The sequence below is a fragment of the Helobdella robusta genome (genome assembly GCF_000326865.2).
Source record: "Helobdella robusta unplaced genomic scaffold HELROscaffold_4, whole genome shotgun sequence".
Lineage (NCBI taxonomy): Eukaryota > Metazoa > Annelida > Clitellata > Rhynchobdellida > Glossiphoniidae > Helobdella > Helobdella robusta.
The window spans coordinates 6,136,894-6,157,113 of NW_008704902.1; the positions used below are offsets into that span (position 1 = coordinate 6,136,894).

Here is a 20,220-nt window from a genome sequence, read left to right on the forward strand (position 1 = left end):
CTGGTTAACATTAAGCACCCAGTTACAATGTCTAACGTTTTGGGTAACTCGTAAAAAGCGACGTGGTTGTGGAGAAGCCGATGGGTATATGCTTTCCTGTTTTTTTCATTTTCTCCGTGCGTTTGTGGGCGCGTGTGTGCATGTGTACTTAAATAGCAAGACAAAAAATTAATTATAATAAATGAGCACATTGCAGAAAAAATTCGAAATTACTATCGTGGGGTCAAAATCGGTTACATCAACATTGGTTCGTGGTGCCCAAATGTCTGGCTTTTGTGCCCTTACTCTACATTCTGTATTCAGCTGGCATTGTGAAGGTCGCTGGGACATTTGGTCTCAGCTCCCATTTTGATGCCGATTATATTCAAATGGCTTCATCTCACTTAATTCAACGAATAAACTAAACAACGAATAAACTCAGACTCTAAAGAGGTGGTGGAACAGCGGATGTCAGCAGATTAAAACTAGTTTTATGTGGCTTGGTGATCAACCCGGTTGTTGACTGTGGTGTTCTCGATCCATGTCTCTATATATGTCAAAGATATTTTATCAACTAAACAAGACAAGGATTAGTATTTATTTTACAGAAGTTTACAAGGAAAATAAAAACAGAAAGCACCGTTTTTTAAGTACAAAATCGGCTAAAAATTGGCATAAGCAAAAAGATCAAGGGTTGCCAGCCTAACGTTGGGCATACTAACGAACATTTGGTCAATTTTTCGGTCTCACCATCAAATTTCAACGTTTCTACAACGTAGTCCGTTGTCTAGATACGCCACTGGCAAAGCATGGTAATCTTCTGACCTCTGTCCAAAACATTTTATCTTGGGAGGAAAATGTTTTAGCTGCTTTAGCTAAAATTAAGAACTCATTGGCAGCTGATTTAAAGTTAATACAAACATCAAAGATAATGTTTTTAAAAACCTTTCAAGACATCACTTTTTGGATATGACAAATCATCAACACCCTTGAAGATAACTCAACAGACATTGTTAGCGTACAATGTAGTACCAAAGTATTTAAATTTCTCAAATTTATTGGGTCATTCTCAACAAATCAAATCAATTCGATGTTTAGGGGTGTTTATTTTTAAATGTTACATTATGCTCATGTACATGTGTATGTTCATAGCTATATACATGCATACGTATATACAATATGTACAATATCTTTATATATATATAAGCCTCACACAACAAAATTATTAACCAACGAAGTAATAAAAGGTCAAATGTTAATTATATGCCATTTGTTAATTTGACAATGTATCATACATAAAAATTCTAAAAACATCAAATAGTGTGAACAGAAATGGTAAACTAAAATTATCAATTATCACATATTACAATATTTTTGTATTTTTTGGACCTTGTAAAAAATAAGCCAAAAAGCAGAGTTTAAATATATTGAGAAAATTCATACCTGAAAATTTATCATTATCTTATTATTTATAAAATACAATGAAAATGTTCACTTAGAATAATTGACATAAAAGCAAAGTAAAAAACAGCATTTGAAAATTAAAAATTTAACAAATACTCATAAAAATGTAGCTTTAATTATGATACCAAAACTTATTAATAAAAATCTGGGAACAAAGTTAGCCTATGAAATCGGGACTAGATTTTACCCAACCAGACCAAAACTTCCCAAACCATCCTTTTGTTGAAGAATCTACAGCTGATTTTTCATTTATAAGTTCAGTTGTGGAATTCAAAGGAGTCAAGGTAGTTGCTGCTGGTGCGTCTCCTGATGATGATGGAGGATCAACCACTTGAATCGCATGCTCATTCGTGGCCTTTTAGTTCAACATTATAAATATTGTGGCATTTCAAAATTAATTTTAATTCATTTTAAAGATTAGTTTAGAATGTTCTAAACTTTAGTCTAAATCAAGTCAATTTGGAGTAAAGCATTTTTTTATGCTGACATGTAAAAGTCTATTGTACGATAGTCTAATGTAGATGAATAATTGAGCCGAAAGAAATATAGAAATATAAGCGTTAAAAGTTAAAAGTCAAATTACTCGCTGAGTAATAATGTTAGGCTTGTGAAATTTTCATAGTTTATTAATAAGCATATCTAAGTACATTTGGTGAATATTTGAAAAAATCTAAAGCTTAATTTTTGTAAAAACAACTTTTCAACTTTAATGCTAATAACCATAAAAAGTTTTTGTGAATAAAAGTTATGTTGTTTTTTGTTCTAAATCTTTGAATTTTTTTTTACAAAAACTAGTTAATAAAATTTGCATCATATACACATGAATTTGTGATTAATAAGCCTTGAAAATTTCAACCATTACTTTATAACATAGTTATTGTTATAACCTTAAAAACCGACAGGCTCTAGATGATTAGTTAAATTTGTATTCAGTAAAAACCAGTTTTAATGTTTTTTGTCCTATATCTTTGAAAATTTTTTTACAAAAAAAATTATACTTCAGAAATTTATAAAATTTGCACCATACACACATGAATTTGTGATTAATAAACCCTGAAAATATTACAGACCCTAGATTACTTTGTGAGTTTTTTGAGTTTTATTAATTAACACTCATATTGAGATCCTTGGCTGAGAAAAATCCTTGGCTAGAATAAATTCAAAGTGTATTTACAAAAAACTATGCTTTAGAATTCATTTGAATTTTAACCATTTTTTTATAACATAGTTATTGTTATAACTTCAAAAACTATCATACCCCAGATGATTAGTTACATTTTTATTCATTATAAATTTGTGATTAATAATTCCTGAAAATTTTACAGTCCCTAGATGATTAGTTACATTTTTATTCACAAAAAACCGTTTTTAAGGTTATTGGCATTAAATTTGAAAAATTGCTTAAACAAAAACTAAACATCGGATTTTTTTTAAATTTTCACCAAATGTACTTAGATATAATAATAATAATAATAATAATAATAATAATAATAATAGCAAAGTTTAAAGTGATTCAGTAGACTAGCATCTGTGTAAGAACCACTACAAAATAAATGTTCTAGTATCCTAGCTTTTGAATTTAAAATTGTTGATTGAATCCACTGAGACAATTTCATCGCTCAGCTCATTCCAGTTGTTTACCACCTTGCTGCTGAAGAATCTTTGCTTTATTGGATTTTCTTGTCTTCTTGAAAAGCTTGTATCTATGACCTCTTAATCCTTTCCTTTTTTCTAGTTAAAAGAACCTGGTGAATGGTATTTCTTCCTTTCCAGTTATTAACTTATATGTCTAAATCTAAATCATATCTCCTTTGCATCTTCTCCTTTCTAGCATTGTTAATCTGCATTCTTTCAGTCTATCCCTACATTCTAGTTTTCCAACTCCTTCAATTATCTTTCTTGCTCTTTTACAATTCAAATTTTAAACCACTATTGATTGTGAAGCAAATTAAAAAGATAAGACAAAAGTTGCCCAGAATTTGAAAAGTTAGTTAACCAATAAGTTGTTCTGTTATGTTTCGAACTAATTCGAGAAACGAAGAGAATAACAAGTAACACAAATAACATAAGGAAGCATAACACAAGTACAATGAAACTAAAAATAAATTATTATTTTATAAAATTAAATAAAAAGACAAGAAATGAAAAACAAAGAGCGTTCAAATTGGATGCTTACCTCTGGGAGCTGTTTTTTAGAGACCTTTTTACGGAAATATTTTGAGATGGAAAATGGCTTAACCATATTTTACGATTGGATCATAATATTCAATGTTATTAAAATTAATTCACACGAAAATTTCAACAAAAGCTGTTTATTTCAACGGCGCCAATTACAAACAATTGCGTCATGACCAAAGAAATTTAACGTCATACATGCTGCAAGGCCGCAATAATACATAAATTTACATTGAATAATTATATTCGATTTTGCAAACATTACGTCGTATGCACATTCAACCATTATTTTGTCATTTACGCTTGTATCTCTAATAAACTCAATCTGAAAATGAGCATCGCGATGATGTAATGGCCAAGCCGCCTGCCTTGTCGCTGCTGACGTTGTCTGGGTTCGAACGCGGTGGAATCCAGGTCTACCAAATGCAGCATTTGGATTCATATGTATTTAAATGCACATGCTTGTTGATACATCGGAGAAATACCTAAAAGAATTGCAAACTAACAAATTCCTATTTTAAAGCAATCAACAAGTACACCGACATTAGTTTAAACGTTCCAAATAACATATGTTATCGTTAAATTGTAGCCGGAACATAGTTTTGACTGAATTAAGAACAACGTTGTCGACTCCAGCAAAGTATTTTAGAAACTTGACAGGAATAATTATATAAGCTGAACCTTTAATTAAATCTTTAATTAATAAATAATAGTTTGTGAATGTTAGCAGACCGAAGAATTTTATTCAGTGGCATTGTAGTACATTACAATTTGATAACTCAATTAGGTTATCGCTATAATCAACAATATTAAATTGAGTAACTGTAATAATTTTGATGTTTATAAAACCAGAAAAAAATTGAAATTTTCATTTTTGAAACATAATTCAAAAAATGTCTATTTAAAAATTTAAACATAAATTTTCTATGATAATTTGAGTCTCACTAAACGGAATTCACTTCATTTCTCGGACTCTTCCTAAATGAGGATGAAATAAAATTATAAATAAATTAATAACTTTAAGAGCCAGTTAAATATGATAATTTAATTTAATTAATAATATTTATATATAAATAAAAAATGTCAACTTTTGATATTTCTTTCAATTCATACGTAACACGACCATGAATTATATCTAGAGTTATTTTCTTACAAATTTAGTTTCTTTCATCTCAATTACTAAATAAATCTAATGGAAACTAAAAATCGTCTCTCATTTTATAACAATAATTATTCAGTTAGGTTGCTTCAACGGAGCAGAAGTCAATCCTTATGGCTGGTATTTTCAATTTGCAATATATTCCACTTCCTAACACATTTTGAAGTCAATTTTTTAATATTGATGACAAATTTACAATTTTTAGCTGAATACAACTTTAAATTATACAGATAACAACTTTTATAAGCCAACTTTTTTAAGTTCAATTTTCTTTTTCAATTCAGAATATCTGGACTGCAGTTCTTTCTCTCTGTCTTTTTGTCTGTCTACATCATCTTTCAAAGACTGAAAATAAAAATAATAAATTTGAGGCGTATTGAAACATTGAAGCAAACTGAAATTTAGACATTTCCGTAATAATTTTCATTCAAATAAAATACAAAATAAAATAGAATAGAGAAAAGAATAAATAAAATAGAATACAGAATATAATGAAAAATGTTTGCACTAAATCAGATTTGTTTATAGATTTTTTGAGTTCACGTTAAAAGATTTGAAGAAATCATCATCATGAAAAAGTTTTAGCCTAATTTCATTAAAACGAGATTAAAACAGAAAAAAGGTTTATGAAAATTTTACATAAAAATTTTAACCAATTTTAAAAATGATACAACCAATAAAAATACATACGCTAAGTCTTTTCTGGACAGCAATTGATTCGTGTTGTTGAAGCTTTTTAAATGTTTCGTATTCAATGTGTGTTTGTTCAAAATGCTCCTGCAGCTCCTCAAGCCTCTTTGTTAACTCAATTTCTTTACTCTAAAATTAATAATTATATCATAATTTAATTTATGCATAAATAAATAACAGATTGTAGACAAAGCCCAACATTTAGAAACATTTATTAAGAGTTTATAGATACAATACGTCTGAAAATTAGATCGCGGCATAATATATAAGGCAATCAAGCTCCATCTAACCTGGTAGCCACCAAGTATGACTTTCAATTTTTTCTCGTATTTCACGGCCACCTTCGAATCAGCTTCCAAATGCTTCTTATTAGTCTAAATTAAAAAAAATCATTTTTGAATAATCAAATGATGCTTTCAAGTTGCATCAATTTTATTAACACAATTGCAGATCTTTTCCTTTACACTCAAGTCGTGTCAATCCAGTTATTAATCTTTCAGGATTTTATTCTAAAATTTTATATTTCTGAAAATAACGCCAAAATTTTGTCAGAATAGAGATTCACCCACATCCTTTCATCAAATTCATAAATCTATTTGTTCTTACGTTGAGGTTAACTTCAACTCGAGTATGTGATTGATTTTTTAATCACAGTATTATTATTATTCTCTTAGATATTTCGCAGAGGTTATTAAAACAAACACACAGAGCACAAATACACGTGAATCAACGCATCACACGCTTTTGCATGTGATAGGCGAAAATTTCATTAGAGTCGAGCCCGGGTACTGCATAGACAACGCCAGGCATCTTAACCTTTACACCATCGTGCCGCCCGATCTCTTACTTCGTCCAACTCAACACCAGCAAGAAAGAAATGGAGATTATCGGCATTCGTCTAAAGCAACGAGAAACAAGAACTACAAGAAGAATCGGAAAAAAAACGTTAGCACTGCCGATATTGGGAAAGCATGTACTTTAAACTGTCACCTGACTTCAAAACATTGCAACGAATTGCTGCAAACCGCCAATAATGTTCCACTATTTCAGACAGGTTGAACTGAAACATTATTGTTTCACTGGAAAGCAAGACCGCAGTTTACTATTTATAGGGATGAATTTGGATTAGCTGAAAACTATGCCACTTGAATGAGTTAAATTTATCAATTCAAGAACACTGTTTGTCTGAAAAGATCAAATCCTTCTAAACTACTGTTTTAGCAAACAAAATTGGATGAAAACTAAATTTTTCTTTCGTCAACCAGAGTGTTCTAGTCGGTTAGTCATCATGACTAAATACGGAAGACTCAAAGTAGATTTTTTTGTGTTCAAACTGTTGCAACAATCTTGTTGCCTGCTATTATGCATTTGTAATTTATTTCTAATTAAATAAAATTATTATGGAGAAAATATATTTATCAATTTTCTTGTCATTAGTAAAATTAAACCATGAGTATTATAAAGGATGAGAATCACTGGTAAAAATGAATTAAATTAGCTTAATTAATTTTAAACTCCCAACATGAATCATAAGCATGTGAAGCAATTTTCAAGCAGCTTGTTTTGAAATCCATTAATACGGCATAGACTTGCTCTGCGTTCATTAAACTAACCATCGAAACAACAAAACAAAAACTATGTAAATTTTAAACAATTTCAACAGAATAGAAAAACTGAATAATAAAACGTGCAACATATACTCAATCAATATATATGCAATCCCAAGCCTCCTTGATTGAATGATGTATACACCAACCTCAAGTCTCTTCTCCAGAGACTCAATCTTTTCTTTCTTGCTGGCCAGGTTGGCTCTCGTGAACCTCTTGACAGCAGGCAGGTACAAGACCTGTTCATAGCAATTCTCCCACACCTGATTATGCGGTCCATTTCAACATTTTTATATCAGAATGTCAATTCACAACTTTTTTAAAGCTGATTTAGAATGTTAAAAAAAAAACCTATCTAACAAAAGAATGTAGTTAACAGGTTAGGCAGGAGATGCTTTATTATTATTATTTGATACTTGAATAAAACTGCTCACAAAAAGTGACCGAATGTGGCAAGCAAAGAACAAACAGTTATTCAATAAAATGATATACACAAAATATTTTTAAAAAAATTGTCGTGTCTATTAGTTTATTATTATTCATTAAATATTACCACTTTATTGACAAAAGCTGCTAGAACATCTACATAACTAGTTAGTTTAATGTTACACTGTTGATTTCTAGAGGTGCTGTGTGTTTGTAGAATGGAATTATGAAAAATGAGCAAACTGACTTCGGTGTAAGCATCCAAAGATAGATTCGAATGTCCCATTCTCTCCTTCACAATCGACATCTCCTCTTTCAACATTCTGGCCGCCTGTATTTTAAAGTTTAAATTTTTCTTGAACAATCCATTGGTCACGTTTATTTATTAATCAGATTTCAACATTATGTTTTAACAGGACGAGAAATATTGTTAACGAAGATTTTAATTAGGAATCAATGAGAGGATATCATTAGAGTTAATTAGTGTTGTTTCGAATACTACTCATCGATTACTTTTACTCGAGTATTATAAAGTACTCGATACTCTCGAATCCTTTAAAAAAATAATCGATTACATGTTCGACTACTTTTTCTATTCCGAGTATGTTTTCGATTCCGAGTATATTTTATTTTCGATTCCGAAAATATTTTCGATTCCGAGTATATTTTCGATTTGGAGTATATTTTCGATTTGGAGTATATTTTCGATTCCGAGTATATTTTTGATTTGGAGTATAGATGCATAAGCGCATAATTTAAGAACATGGTATGTTAATGATTAGGCTAAGGCTAGGCATACATGACACATAATAACAACATCACTAATTGTGAGGTGAGCTGGACAATTTTCTTTGTGCTATAACATGGGTTATGCATAAATTATAAGCTGATCTTTGTGTAAGAGAACTTGTGCACGTACATACATGATACATAATAACAACATCACTAATTGTGAGGTGAGCTGGGCAATTTTCTTTATGCTATAACATGGGTTATGCATAAATTAAAAGCTGCTTTGAATATCCGAAAAAGTAATCGAATATTTTATTCGATTACTTTTGATGAAGAATCGAAAGAATCGATTACCAAAAGTAATCGAAAGTTTCATCACTAGAGTTAATTTTCTTACTGTCAACCTCTGAAATGGACAACAACGTGCAACAAATGATTAACAAAAAACTGTTCATTACTCACGACGACAAGAACCCACGGTTAAAATATAACACCTAACAATATCTTCCAAACCTTATCAATCTCGTTTAAGGAGAATTTTTCATACGGATGTGACCTGAGAAATTCGACATGATTGATTTCTTGCTGCTGTTGCTGCTTGGCTGTCAAGGAAGATTGCGGCGGATCCATGAGGTTATCATAATGCAGTATGGTCAGCATCTCCTCTTTGATCAGTTCCTCTGCCTGGAAGAAATTATCCATAAAAAACAGATTGATTAATATTTTTTTCAAAATGCAGATATATTAATAAAATCATATTCACAATTATCATTTTGTTGCTTTGAGACCAAATTAAAAATGTACCAAGAATGACGAGTCATTGTGAGGAACCAGCAGTTGTCTCTTGATCATAAATTGGTTTTATTGAAAGGAACTCAGTCAATTAAGAAATCATGCCTCACGAATATTAAGCACTTTCTGATAGATTTGTACTTAACTTTATCAAATAACAAAACGTGACCATGGTAACATACCACGTGAAGTATGTAATGACTTAAGTAATCGAATCGTGTTGTTTTGTTGCTGTTTAAATCCAGATGTATTTGAAACGTGCATATCAAAAAATACAGAACAGACAACGAGTTGAGTTAAAAAGTTAAAGCTATTTTCAACTGGAAGAAACACGAAAATTGTGTCCGACTAATTCCATGCAATTCCATGATTTTCAGGCCTTTCAATATTTTGTGATTGTAGTTGAAAACTTAAAACTAATTGTAGATTATTTAAACTTTAAAAGTGAATATCAATTACAAAAGTTGCAAACCGTAATTGTAAACAGTAAACGTAACATCAATCAAATAATATGAAACAATTATGAGTCCACCGACAGTTAGAGGATTTACGAAAAAAATGTGATTCCCAACCTTTTGCAGTTCAGAAAGAGGCAGGTCATCAGGGTTCAACGACCTCAGGACAGTATTGTTGACTTCAGAAGGCCTAGGCAGTGACCTCTGCATCACTTGTGATCGACTTTTCAATTCCTTCAGTCCTATCAATCAAACAATCAATCAAAGTGACACTTTGAAGCATTACAACATTTAAACCGGCCACCAGCCAGGCAAAATCAACATCATAAGCAAATATTTAGACACATGGATTACTTTCAGCTTGAATTTTTTCCTCCTTCATTTGGTCGACGTCCGATTGGTCTGGCAGTAAGTGTGATCCATCGTCTCCATTCTCCAAGCCATCCTCCACTCCGTTCTGCTCCTCAGGCAAAACAATTTCATAGTCATCCTTTGGGGCTGGTAAGTTTGCTAGGGCTTTTTTCAAAGAATATTTCTGCAAAAAAAAGACCAACATATTAAAAATAAAATATTTGCCAGCAACAATCATAAGTGAATTTCTTTGGTTGTAAATGTGTATCTCTGAATTGCATACAAGTAACAAATAAATGCATTATATAATTAATAGATTGGCATTATTTGTGTTTGTTTGTGTATAAAGATCTGATAAGTCAAAAAAATGAATAAAAAGTTTACCGTTTGTATATCAGTGAGATTGTCTTCATCATGGGTCACAGGTGTCATGAGGACATTATCACCATCTTCCTGCCTGACTGAAGATCTCACTGAAGATCGCACAGTGGAGGAGCGCACAGATGACCTCACAGATCTGTCAGTCACATTCAGTTTGTTTTTCAGTTCTCGGAGTTCTTTGAAATTTTGTTAAAAAATTAGCAAACTTACAATTATAACAGAAATAATGTTATCAATCACTGCAGTCAATAACTTTGATGCCTAAGAGTTAGTAACAGTGCAAATTATTTATTTATCAACAGAGAGGCAATGAACTCATTCAAATAACATTCAAGATCTTTAAAAGAGCATCGGGCATTGTGTGTGATGTGGTGCATTTCTTTGGTTGTAAATATGTATTTTTGAATTGCATACAAGTAACAAATAAGTACATTATGTAAGTACATTATATAATTATCAGATTGCTCAGTCATTTATTTGTGTTTGTGTGTAAATGACTTGTACGTAAAAATGAATAGTCTTTGTAAAATGAAAGTAATTGAAATTAGATGAAAATGAGCCAGTAAATTATCCACTTGTAATAAATCAGTAAGAAATGCATAATAAAGATAAATAATAATTATAGTACATTTTCATAAACAACACGAAAATACCATAAATGCAAAGAAAATTTAATTGAAAATGACTCACTTTCAGCCTTCAATCTTTCAGCATCTGAGAGCTCCAACTCTTCAAATGCCTCTTCGTTGTTCAGTCCAATATCTAAAGGAACTATTTCTTCATCACCCTTACTTTGGGGCTTGAAAAAATATTTCTGAAAGAAAAAAAAGACCTTTCAGCAAACGTAAAGCTAATAGAATTATAACAAAAAATAAGAAGATATTTAAAGCACACAACACAAAAACTAGGAAAGAAAGAAACTAACTAACCCCACTCTCTTCAGCTTGCTGTCTCACAAACTCACTGGCCTGTCCGACTTTAATGACTTCTTCCAGTTCGCGATCTGAAATCTGTGGTTCAGGCAGGACCAGCTTGCTTCTTTTTCTTACTGGTTCGGAAAATCTTGAAATGAAAAGTAATTAATCGTGCAAAATGGCAATCTTTAAACGTTATTAGCATAAGGGCAATAGACAGATTTATAAAATTACAAACAGGCAACACATAAAACAATAATAATCAATGAACCATTAACAATATTAAGTTAAAACCTAACAAATCTTAACAATTGTCTATTTTCTGCAACCACACTAATAACCAACTTATTCTGAGCCAGCAATGCATCCGGTAAATTATTCTCCTTCCTCTGTTTCAAGCGTTCCTTGTCTTTCTTCAGTTCAGCCTGTAGTATAATTATTTTATGGGACGAATTTAACAACAGTCAAAATGGAGATCCAAATGAAACATAATAGATATAGAAAACAAATGAATCAATTTGTATGGTCATCAAATGGAAAAATAATTGATAAGGACTACAATGGAAAAATAAATTGGCACAGTAATTACTTCTTCCTTATCCCTTCTCATGTCACCGTCCAACTGTTGTTGACGGAGACGTTTGAAATCAGGGTCCAGGGGATCAAACTTCTCATTAGACGTGTCGTAAAATCCTACATTTTCATTGGAAATTTTTATCAAATTTATATTTATTTAGTAATTAATTTAATAACTTATTTATTCATTTATTTGTAAACCAGAAGCCAACATGACTTGTAATTCATAACGTACACATGATGATGAAGATATGTTTAAAGTATTATCAAAAATATAAAAAAAGTACTTGTTAGGAAGAAATGCTTAAAAACAACAACCAACCAGGGGCAGGTTTCTTCTCAAATGGAACCTCATTCAAATAGTCAATTCCTCTTTTCTTCCTCTTCTTTTCTCTTATACTGTGCATGTATATTGAAATGTTTACTGTTTGTGAATGTTTTATTTATGAAAAGGTTGAAGTTTAAACAAACATTTAATAACTTGTCAGAAGAAAACTAACAAAATTCCAGCTGCTCTTAGTTCCCTTCTTTTCTGAAGCGATGCAAGTCGTCTAGATGTATTAAAAAAGAATTTAGAATAACGATTGAATTTTCTCTAAAGAAGAACAGACTGAAAATATTGCACAATAATATTTAAAGGAAAATATTAAATAAATTAGATAATGTAGGAAAATCCAATGGAACGAACAAAACTAAAAAAATAAAATTACCTTGCTTCATTCAACTGCTCTTCTCTGGCTTTTCTTTTAGCTTTCTTGCCCTGTGTGTTGGCCAAACGAGCCCTGGCCTCAGACAACATTTCCAGTTCGTCTTCATCCATGTCTATGGGATCCGGGCGAGCAGGTTTTGTTTCAGGATTTGGATCAATCTCCCCAGGTTTCAACTTCCTAGGATCGTCATCACCCATTTCTTGGTCTCTCTGCTGCGCTTTGTCCCTTAAGCAAGTGTGCATATAATTATGATGTTAATTTGAATTTGAAACCATCCTTATAAAACACGCACACACAGTAAAAAATATATGAAGCATTCATTCTTTAATTCAATATACCGTCAATTGCATATTTGTTGATATAATACTTTTATTATATGATTTGCATGAGGAAAGACCAACTGCAGCTTCTAAAATTTGCAGTGTAACCTTGGGTTGGTGAAAAAAAAAGATTTGATGTTCAAAAGATGTCTTGAGGCAGATAAGTAGTGGCAGGCGCACCCCACGTTGAAATAAAAATTTAACAAACTCAGAGGCATATCAGTTGAGCTCTGAGTAAGTTGATTCAGCAGTTTACAACCAGCTGTAAGAAAAAGGCTGGCATGGTTGATTAATGAACTTGAATATAAAAACATCAAATGTTTGTAAGACTTAACTTGTTAACATCAATCTTAGCACTTTTCAGTAGCAAAATAAAATTGATTTATATAAAAAAATTGAAAGCTCGTCAAAAACCATCACTTGGGTTTGGATTTTTGTATTTCAATTTAGCTTTAATGAAAACATGTATAACATATCTGCATTAAGTTATCAACGGAGAAATTTTAAAAAATATAAAGTGAAAGATTAATGATTGGAGTGGACATTTTGAAACTGATGAATCTAGGAATAACCAATTTATAACCAGGAAGGAATTACTGATTAATTGAATACTTTTCTTTAATGAAAGTAATATAATAAAAGGCGCAGAACCATTAAAATTCAATTGAATTTATAGAACTTTAGTAATTTTGTTTACAATGCATTTCAAACGGAAAAATTCTTACAGTAAAAATTCATAATGTTCCAAACACTGAGCTGCCGTCCTGCCAACGATAGGAGCAATGGTTCTCCACTGTGTAGGCATCATCTTAGCCAGGTGCAATAACTTCTCCTCTTCTTCTCTGCTCCATTCTGTCTTTTTTATACTGGGATCCAACCATTCAAACCATCTGGCCTTGCACTGCTTGGCGGATTTCCTGTGCAACAATGAGGCAATTCGAGACCACTGATTTTTGCCATATTTCATGACAGCTGCCTTCAAGATCTCATCCTTTATTTAACAAATAAATAGTGAAAACAAATTTAAAAGTATTCATAAAATTTACCAATAAATGGTGACAAAATGATTAGAAAAACAAACATTACCTAAGATCAACTTAGAACGTAAGCAAGATATAATAAAAAATATGTTTGTACTTTTTTGCATGTACAAACTTCTTTTGTGTAACTGAGTTTGATTGTTTTGTCAGGTTATTAACACATCATTCAAGTATGTTTTTTTAATAATTCATTAATGGAGACTGTGACAGGTCTTTAAGGAAGTCATTTTAAAAAAGTCATTTAAAAGTAGACCAAAAATAGATTTAAAAATAATAAACTATCATTTGCAAACATAAACAAAGTTGAATTATAAAAGATATAAAAAACACAGTACATTGGAATAGTTACTTACCTATCATTACACCTAATTACTTTTTCAACCTTATATTGTAGAAGAGATTAAAATATTAAAAAATTCATTTTCATTTCATGCAGTAATTTAATAAAAACTATCCTGAATACTGTTAATTTTTTCTTCAATTTAAAAATTTATCCAACAAAATAAAATACAAAAATTTAATTTAGCTTCAACTACCAAAACTATTCTAATTAAAGAGTTTTCCCCCACTCATCTATAAGATTAATCAAGACATGTTCACAATAGGCAAAATCTCAGTAAGCTGCACCTCCTTTATTCATGTTCAAACGTTGTTTAAAAATTTCATTCTAAAAAAACCCCCACCTGAATATAAATTCTAAGAAATTTTTTGATTACATGATTGGAAATATGTATGCATATGCATATGATTACCAAAAAAAACAAAAAAGCAAAAAGTTTAAAAAGTTATTAATAAGTAACGTATAGTAAAAGTAAATATGATACAAAAAACTTTTGGCTTAACTGATTTTTTTCAAGAATAAAGTTGGATAAGCAGTTAAGTAATAGTAAATGACAGCTCTTTCTTTCAAGCATATGGTGTTTTCGTATTAGTACATACTGTTTTACACCAACTATTTTTATTTCACATTAATGCTGTAACTATCTGATGATGACATGACCGAAAAATTTTCCGTGAGAAGAACAACTATGCAAGACGTGAAGTTGCACACTGGCTCGAACAGATCAGTGCAGAGAGTGGCTCACTAAAAGCAAAGGTGAACAAATGAAATCTCTGTATTGTATAGCAAAACAAGCAAAGCGTACGAAAAAAGACATAGTTGGTGCCTCATTTATCAAAAATGACAAAAATGAGATGGTTCTTGAACAAGATGAGATCAAGCTACAGTGGAGAGAATACTTCAATTACACTGAGCAACAAAAAAAATTTTTGAGGAAATTTCCTAATTTTTAACAACTGATTTATGATAATTTGGCACCGCTGAGTCCGAAAATGACATCCGTTTCTCTAGGTCAGGTCCAGTTTTTCTGCTAAGTTAAATGTTTATTTTATTTTATTTGTGAATAAATCAGTAAAATTTTTGTGCCATAATCGGTTTATTTCTATGAACATTTCTCATTCGGAATTGGTTTCAAAGAGAAAAAAGCGTTCTGAAACACAGTACCTTAAGTAAGGGTCATTAATGTTCGTCATTGTTAAGAATTTAGGGCTGGAACTTCCGTTTATTGGATACCCTGGAATGCTCAGCATCAGGGATGTCTCTCTTTAGAGTCCAGCAGTAATCAGCCATCATGACGGCATTCCAACGTCCCTGATACCTGGTCTCCATCTCCTTCATCTCCTGGTGGAATCTCTCTCCCTGCTCGTCGCTCATTGATCCAAGATTCTCAGGAAAACGATCCATATGTGAAAATAGATAATGCAGTTTGATGCTCATGTTGCATCCGAGTTTTTTGAAAGCAGTCACCATATTGTTGACAAGTTCAGCATAGTTTCTGGCCTTGTTGTTGCCAAGGAAGTTTTTCACAACGAGAACAAAAGCATTCCATGCTTCCTGTTCCACTTTGTTCATTGACTTTTCAAACTCTGGATCTCTGATGAGCCGACGGATTTGAGGACCGTCAAAGATACCAGCTTTTAACTTTACTATGGTTACTCCCGGAAATGTCTGGCACATGTAATTGAAGCAGCCACCTTCCTTGTCTAGAGCTTTTGTGAACTGCTTGATCAAGCCAAGCTTGATGTGCAGTGGTGGGAAGAGTATCCTGTCTCTGTCCACCAGAGGGCTGTTGATAACGTTACTTGCTCTGCAAAGCACTAGTTCCTCTCGCACAGGCCAGTCTTTCTTCGTGTAATGGTGAGCAGTGTCCCTACTGTCCCACATGCACAGAAAACATGGGTATTTGGTGAACCCGGATTGTTGCCCCAACAAAAAATTCACCATCTTCAGGTCGACACAAATAACCCACTTATGCTGATCATAACGAATCATCTCCAGCACATACTTCACCGCTTCATACTTCTCCTTCAGTTTAGTAGAGTGAGCAAGGGGCACAGAGGCAAACTGGTAGCCGTTGTGCAGTAGAACACATTTCAGTGACCGCTTGCTGCTGTCAATGAACAGTCTCCAGTCTTCGGGCTTGTACTGCGGCACTCCCAGGTGGTGCAGAAGCTGTGCAATATCTGTGCAGTACACCAAGTCCTGCACCTCCGAGAAAAATTGGAGGTACTCTTGATGCCTGTTGCGGTACAGGGAGATGCGAGCACAGCCAGAGAGGAGGTTTTTTTTTTCAATCTGGATGCCAACAGTTCAGCAGAGGCCTTTGACAAGTTGAGGTCGCGAACTAGATCATTTAGCTCCTGTTGGAAAAAAAGCTGTGGAGTTTCATCGTCAACAACTGGCCATTCTTCTTCTGTTTCCTGATCTTCACCACTGGAGGATTCGTCATCACTGATGTCTTGAAGTTTGTGAAACACAGGTACTGGAATATCATCACAATGAGCTACAGGACGACGTGCGGATTGCAAATCAGGATACTCGAGGCTGCTTCGGTTCTTTCTGTTTATCCCAGTCAGATCGATGCTACAGAAGTAGCAGTCAGTGTCATGGTTTCTCTGCTCCCGCCAAACCATGGGAATTCCAAACTTCAGACACGTCTTCTTGCCCTTGGTCCACTGACGCAGATACACGGTGCAAGCCTTGCATACCATGTGTGGCGCCCAATCTTTATCCTGGTCACCAAGTTTAATACCAAAATAAGCATGGTAAGCACGCTTTATGAAACATGTGACTTGATTCCTGTTATGAACAAGTGTGTATTCACCGCAGATATAGCAAAATACGTCGGGTTTATTTTTACAAGATCTTCTCTTGGAAGCCATGTCGTTCGCTTGCGATTCGTTTGCAACTGATACCTATACTAATGCAATCTGCTATATGGCTCAGATTTGGAAAATGCTGACGTAACTATCCATAGTTATACACAGCCTCGTCCGGGCATGTCTGCGATTGTCTGATCACGTGACTGTAGTTACGTGATTTAATGCATTGAACGTGTGGGTGTGTGTGTGTGTGCATAGGGGAAACATAAAAATACCAATTAATTAAAAATTGCAAATTCCTCATAGTGATGAAGTGATTAAGAACAAAGCATCACATACAGCGAAAATACCTGGGACTGTACACAAAAAAGTGAAAATGAAGATATGGCCATAGCTTAGAAAGTTGACCTGATCTAGAAAAACCAATGTGATATTTGGATTCAGGACATCAAAATTTCCATAAATCAGCCGAAAGACCTTAGGAAATTTTTTGGGTGTTGACCAGTGTTATCTGTTAAACGAAACAAATCCCATCAATGTTAACTTTGACGCTCCACCCATCGAAGGTCCGATTCCAGACATCACTGTAGAGGAGCTTACAGAAGCTCTGAAAACTATGAAGGATGGAAAGGCAGCAGGGCCCTCTGGACTCACAAATGACATTATCAAAGCATCTGGTACTGCAGGTATACAAACGTTACTACAACTTTGCCGTGAAATCTGGAGAAAATGCTCAATGCCGACCGAATGGAACTATAGCATGACAGTCCCGCTATACAAAGGCAAAGGTGATCCATTGAACTGTTCATCATATCGGGGTATACGTCTGTTAGAGCAATCTCTGAAAATTGTCAAGAAAATCATTGAGAGAAGATTAACGTCGTGCATCGCAATCGGAAATTATCAATTTGGTTTTCTAGCGGGGAAATCAACAATTGATGCAATTCACATCCTTCGGCAACTGCAAGAGAAGTACCTCGCAAAGCATCAACAACTATCACACATTTTTGTAGACCTTGAAAAAGCATTTGATCGAGTTCCCCGTGAAGCAATCAAGTGGAGTCTACGTCAACAACTCATCGGCGTTGGAGTTCACCAAGGCTCGATTCTCAGTCCACGGTTATTTATAACTGTGATGAAAGAAATCACAAAACCGATACTCACTGGTGACATTTGGAATCTAATATATGCTGATGATATCGTTTTAACAGCTACGTCTGAGCAGAATGCAGCACAGATGTTTGTAGATTGGAACACCAGACTCGCCGATCATGGATTCAAAGTCAACATCAGCAAAACCAAAACAATGAACAGTGGTGAACCCATCCAATCCACAGCTACTGGACGATGGCCCTGTTCAGTTTGTAAAGCTGGTGTAGGTAACAATTCAATCAAGTGTCAGCAGTGTAACCAGTGGTGTCACAAACGTTGTTCAAAAATAATTGGTACTTTATTTGTCCTGCTTGCATCAATCCACAACAACAAATTCAAAATAGCACTGTTTTTGAAGCCATTAAAGTAGAGAAAGTCACATCGTTTCAATATCTAGGGGATGTTCTGAATTGTACTGGAACAGCTGAAGCTGCCGTTTGAGCATGCATACGTGCAGCCTAGAATAAATGGCATCTCCTTGCCTCTATATTGATGCGGCGTGACATCCCACTACCACTACGATCAAGACTTTATAAATCTGTGATACATCCGGTGTTGTTATATGGTGCAGAAACATGGCCAATGACAACCAAACTGGAACAACTTTAACGAACCGACATGAAAATGCTCTGATGGATGCATTGAATTTGTCTGAAGGACCACATCAAATCAACCGAAATCGTGCGTCGTGCCAGTTTAAAGGACGAACGCCGGCAATCCTTTTAGTTTCTACCTTCAGTCTTTACTAGCTTAAAGTAGAGAGGAAAACATAAGTCTTAAAATAAAAAAAAACTAAATTAGGGGAAAAGCTAGCAAATGTTCATCAGCAAGACTTCAGTTTTTTTAACTTTTTAAGCTATTATACAGCAATAGTTATGAGTTGATAAGCGTCAAAGTTAGGGACAGGAAACTTTTGCAAAAGATTTTGTCAGCAAAATCCAAAATGTTTTTGCTGACTTTTGACAAGTACCAAAAACTAATTTATAAATTTATTCAACAAAAAAGTAAAATTTAATTTCCCATCTTAGTGAAAATTAAAAAAAAAAAACCTCAGTGTTCCTCCACACTCCTCCTTTGATCATAATTCTCGGCATTGTTACGGTTGTTTCGTTTCAAAATGACAAAAAATGGTTTTAATAAAATCAAATTCAAATCATATTAACTCAAGTCGATAATAAAGAGTTTAGCAAAAATTAACACCAAAACAATGACAATCTTATATGGAACACTCCAACAGTATTGCAATTATTTATGCCAATTTTCAATTTTCCCAGTTATCAGAGCCCACGAGCCCACATATATAAGGAATATAAACGCGTATACGTATTAGCATATTTTTGCTAAAAGGTCATTAACATATGTTCTGCAGCATATTTTCTACAGCATATTTTCTGCTAAGAAATAATTTACGTGTTCTGAGACTGCTGCATCTTTCTTTTAATATTACTGATTCTTGTCTATCTTGGTTTTCTTCTTATTTCTGTAATCGTTTTTCTTCTGTTGTTCTCAATAATTCTACTTCTAATTCCTCTACTCTTACTTTCGGGGTACCTCAGGGTTCTATCCTTGGCCCTCTTCTATTTATACTCTATACTTTTGAGCTACCTCGTATTATTAATAACTTTTCTTTCTCTAGTCAACTATATGCTGATGATTCTTACATTTATACTTCTTTTCCTCCATCTAATCTCAATAGTGTTCTTCATAATTTATCTCTATGTCTTTCTTCAATTATCGCTTGGTCTGACTCTATGTGTCTTAAACTTAATCCTTCTAAGTTTGAATTAATTTGTTTTAATAAATCTAAACACTCTACTACTATTCCTCCTATTATCTTACCTGATTCTAAAACTCTTGATGTCTCTCATAAGTTTCGTAGTCTAGGTTTTATCTTTGATTCTACTATGTCTCTCTCTTCTCAGATTAATAGTGTTGCTAGAAGCTCTTACTTTCATCTACGTAGAATAAAAAAACTTTTGCCTTTTCTTGATGATCCTACTCTTCTCCTTCTTGTTACTTCGTTAGTCTTATCTAAGATTGATTATTGTAACTCGCTCTACTATGGTCTTCCTAACTCTGTACTCTATCCTTTAAGTAAAGCTTTTAACTCTGCTGCTCGTATAGTTGCTCGTGCC

At 33.2% G+C, this 20,220-nt stretch overlaps 1 protein-coding gene across 1 annotated transcript; it reads right to left on the minus strand.

Moving 5' to 3' along the window:
* Window positions 1-5,017: 5,017 nt before the first annotated feature.
* Window positions 5,018-19,179, minus strand: HELRODRAFT_155960 (hypothetical protein; the record flags this gene model as incomplete). The annotated part of the gene is made up of 18 exons (XM_009024836.1): window positions 5,018-5,122; window positions 5,468-5,596; window positions 5,758-5,841; window positions 7,224-7,337; window positions 7,748-7,831; window positions 8,746-8,916; window positions 9,597-9,721; window positions 9,834-10,014; window positions 10,215-10,387; window position 10,998; window positions 11,141-11,273; window positions 11,471-11,550; window positions 11,715-11,818; window positions 12,024-12,100; window positions 12,202-12,252; window positions 12,412-12,636; window positions 13,457-13,722; window positions 19,135-19,179. 18 exons carry the CDS (start codon window positions 19,177-19,179, stop codon window positions 5,018-5,020), a joined length of 2,148 nt encoding a protein of 715 aa, XP_009023084.1.
* Window positions 19,180-20,220: the final 1,041 nt, after the last annotated feature.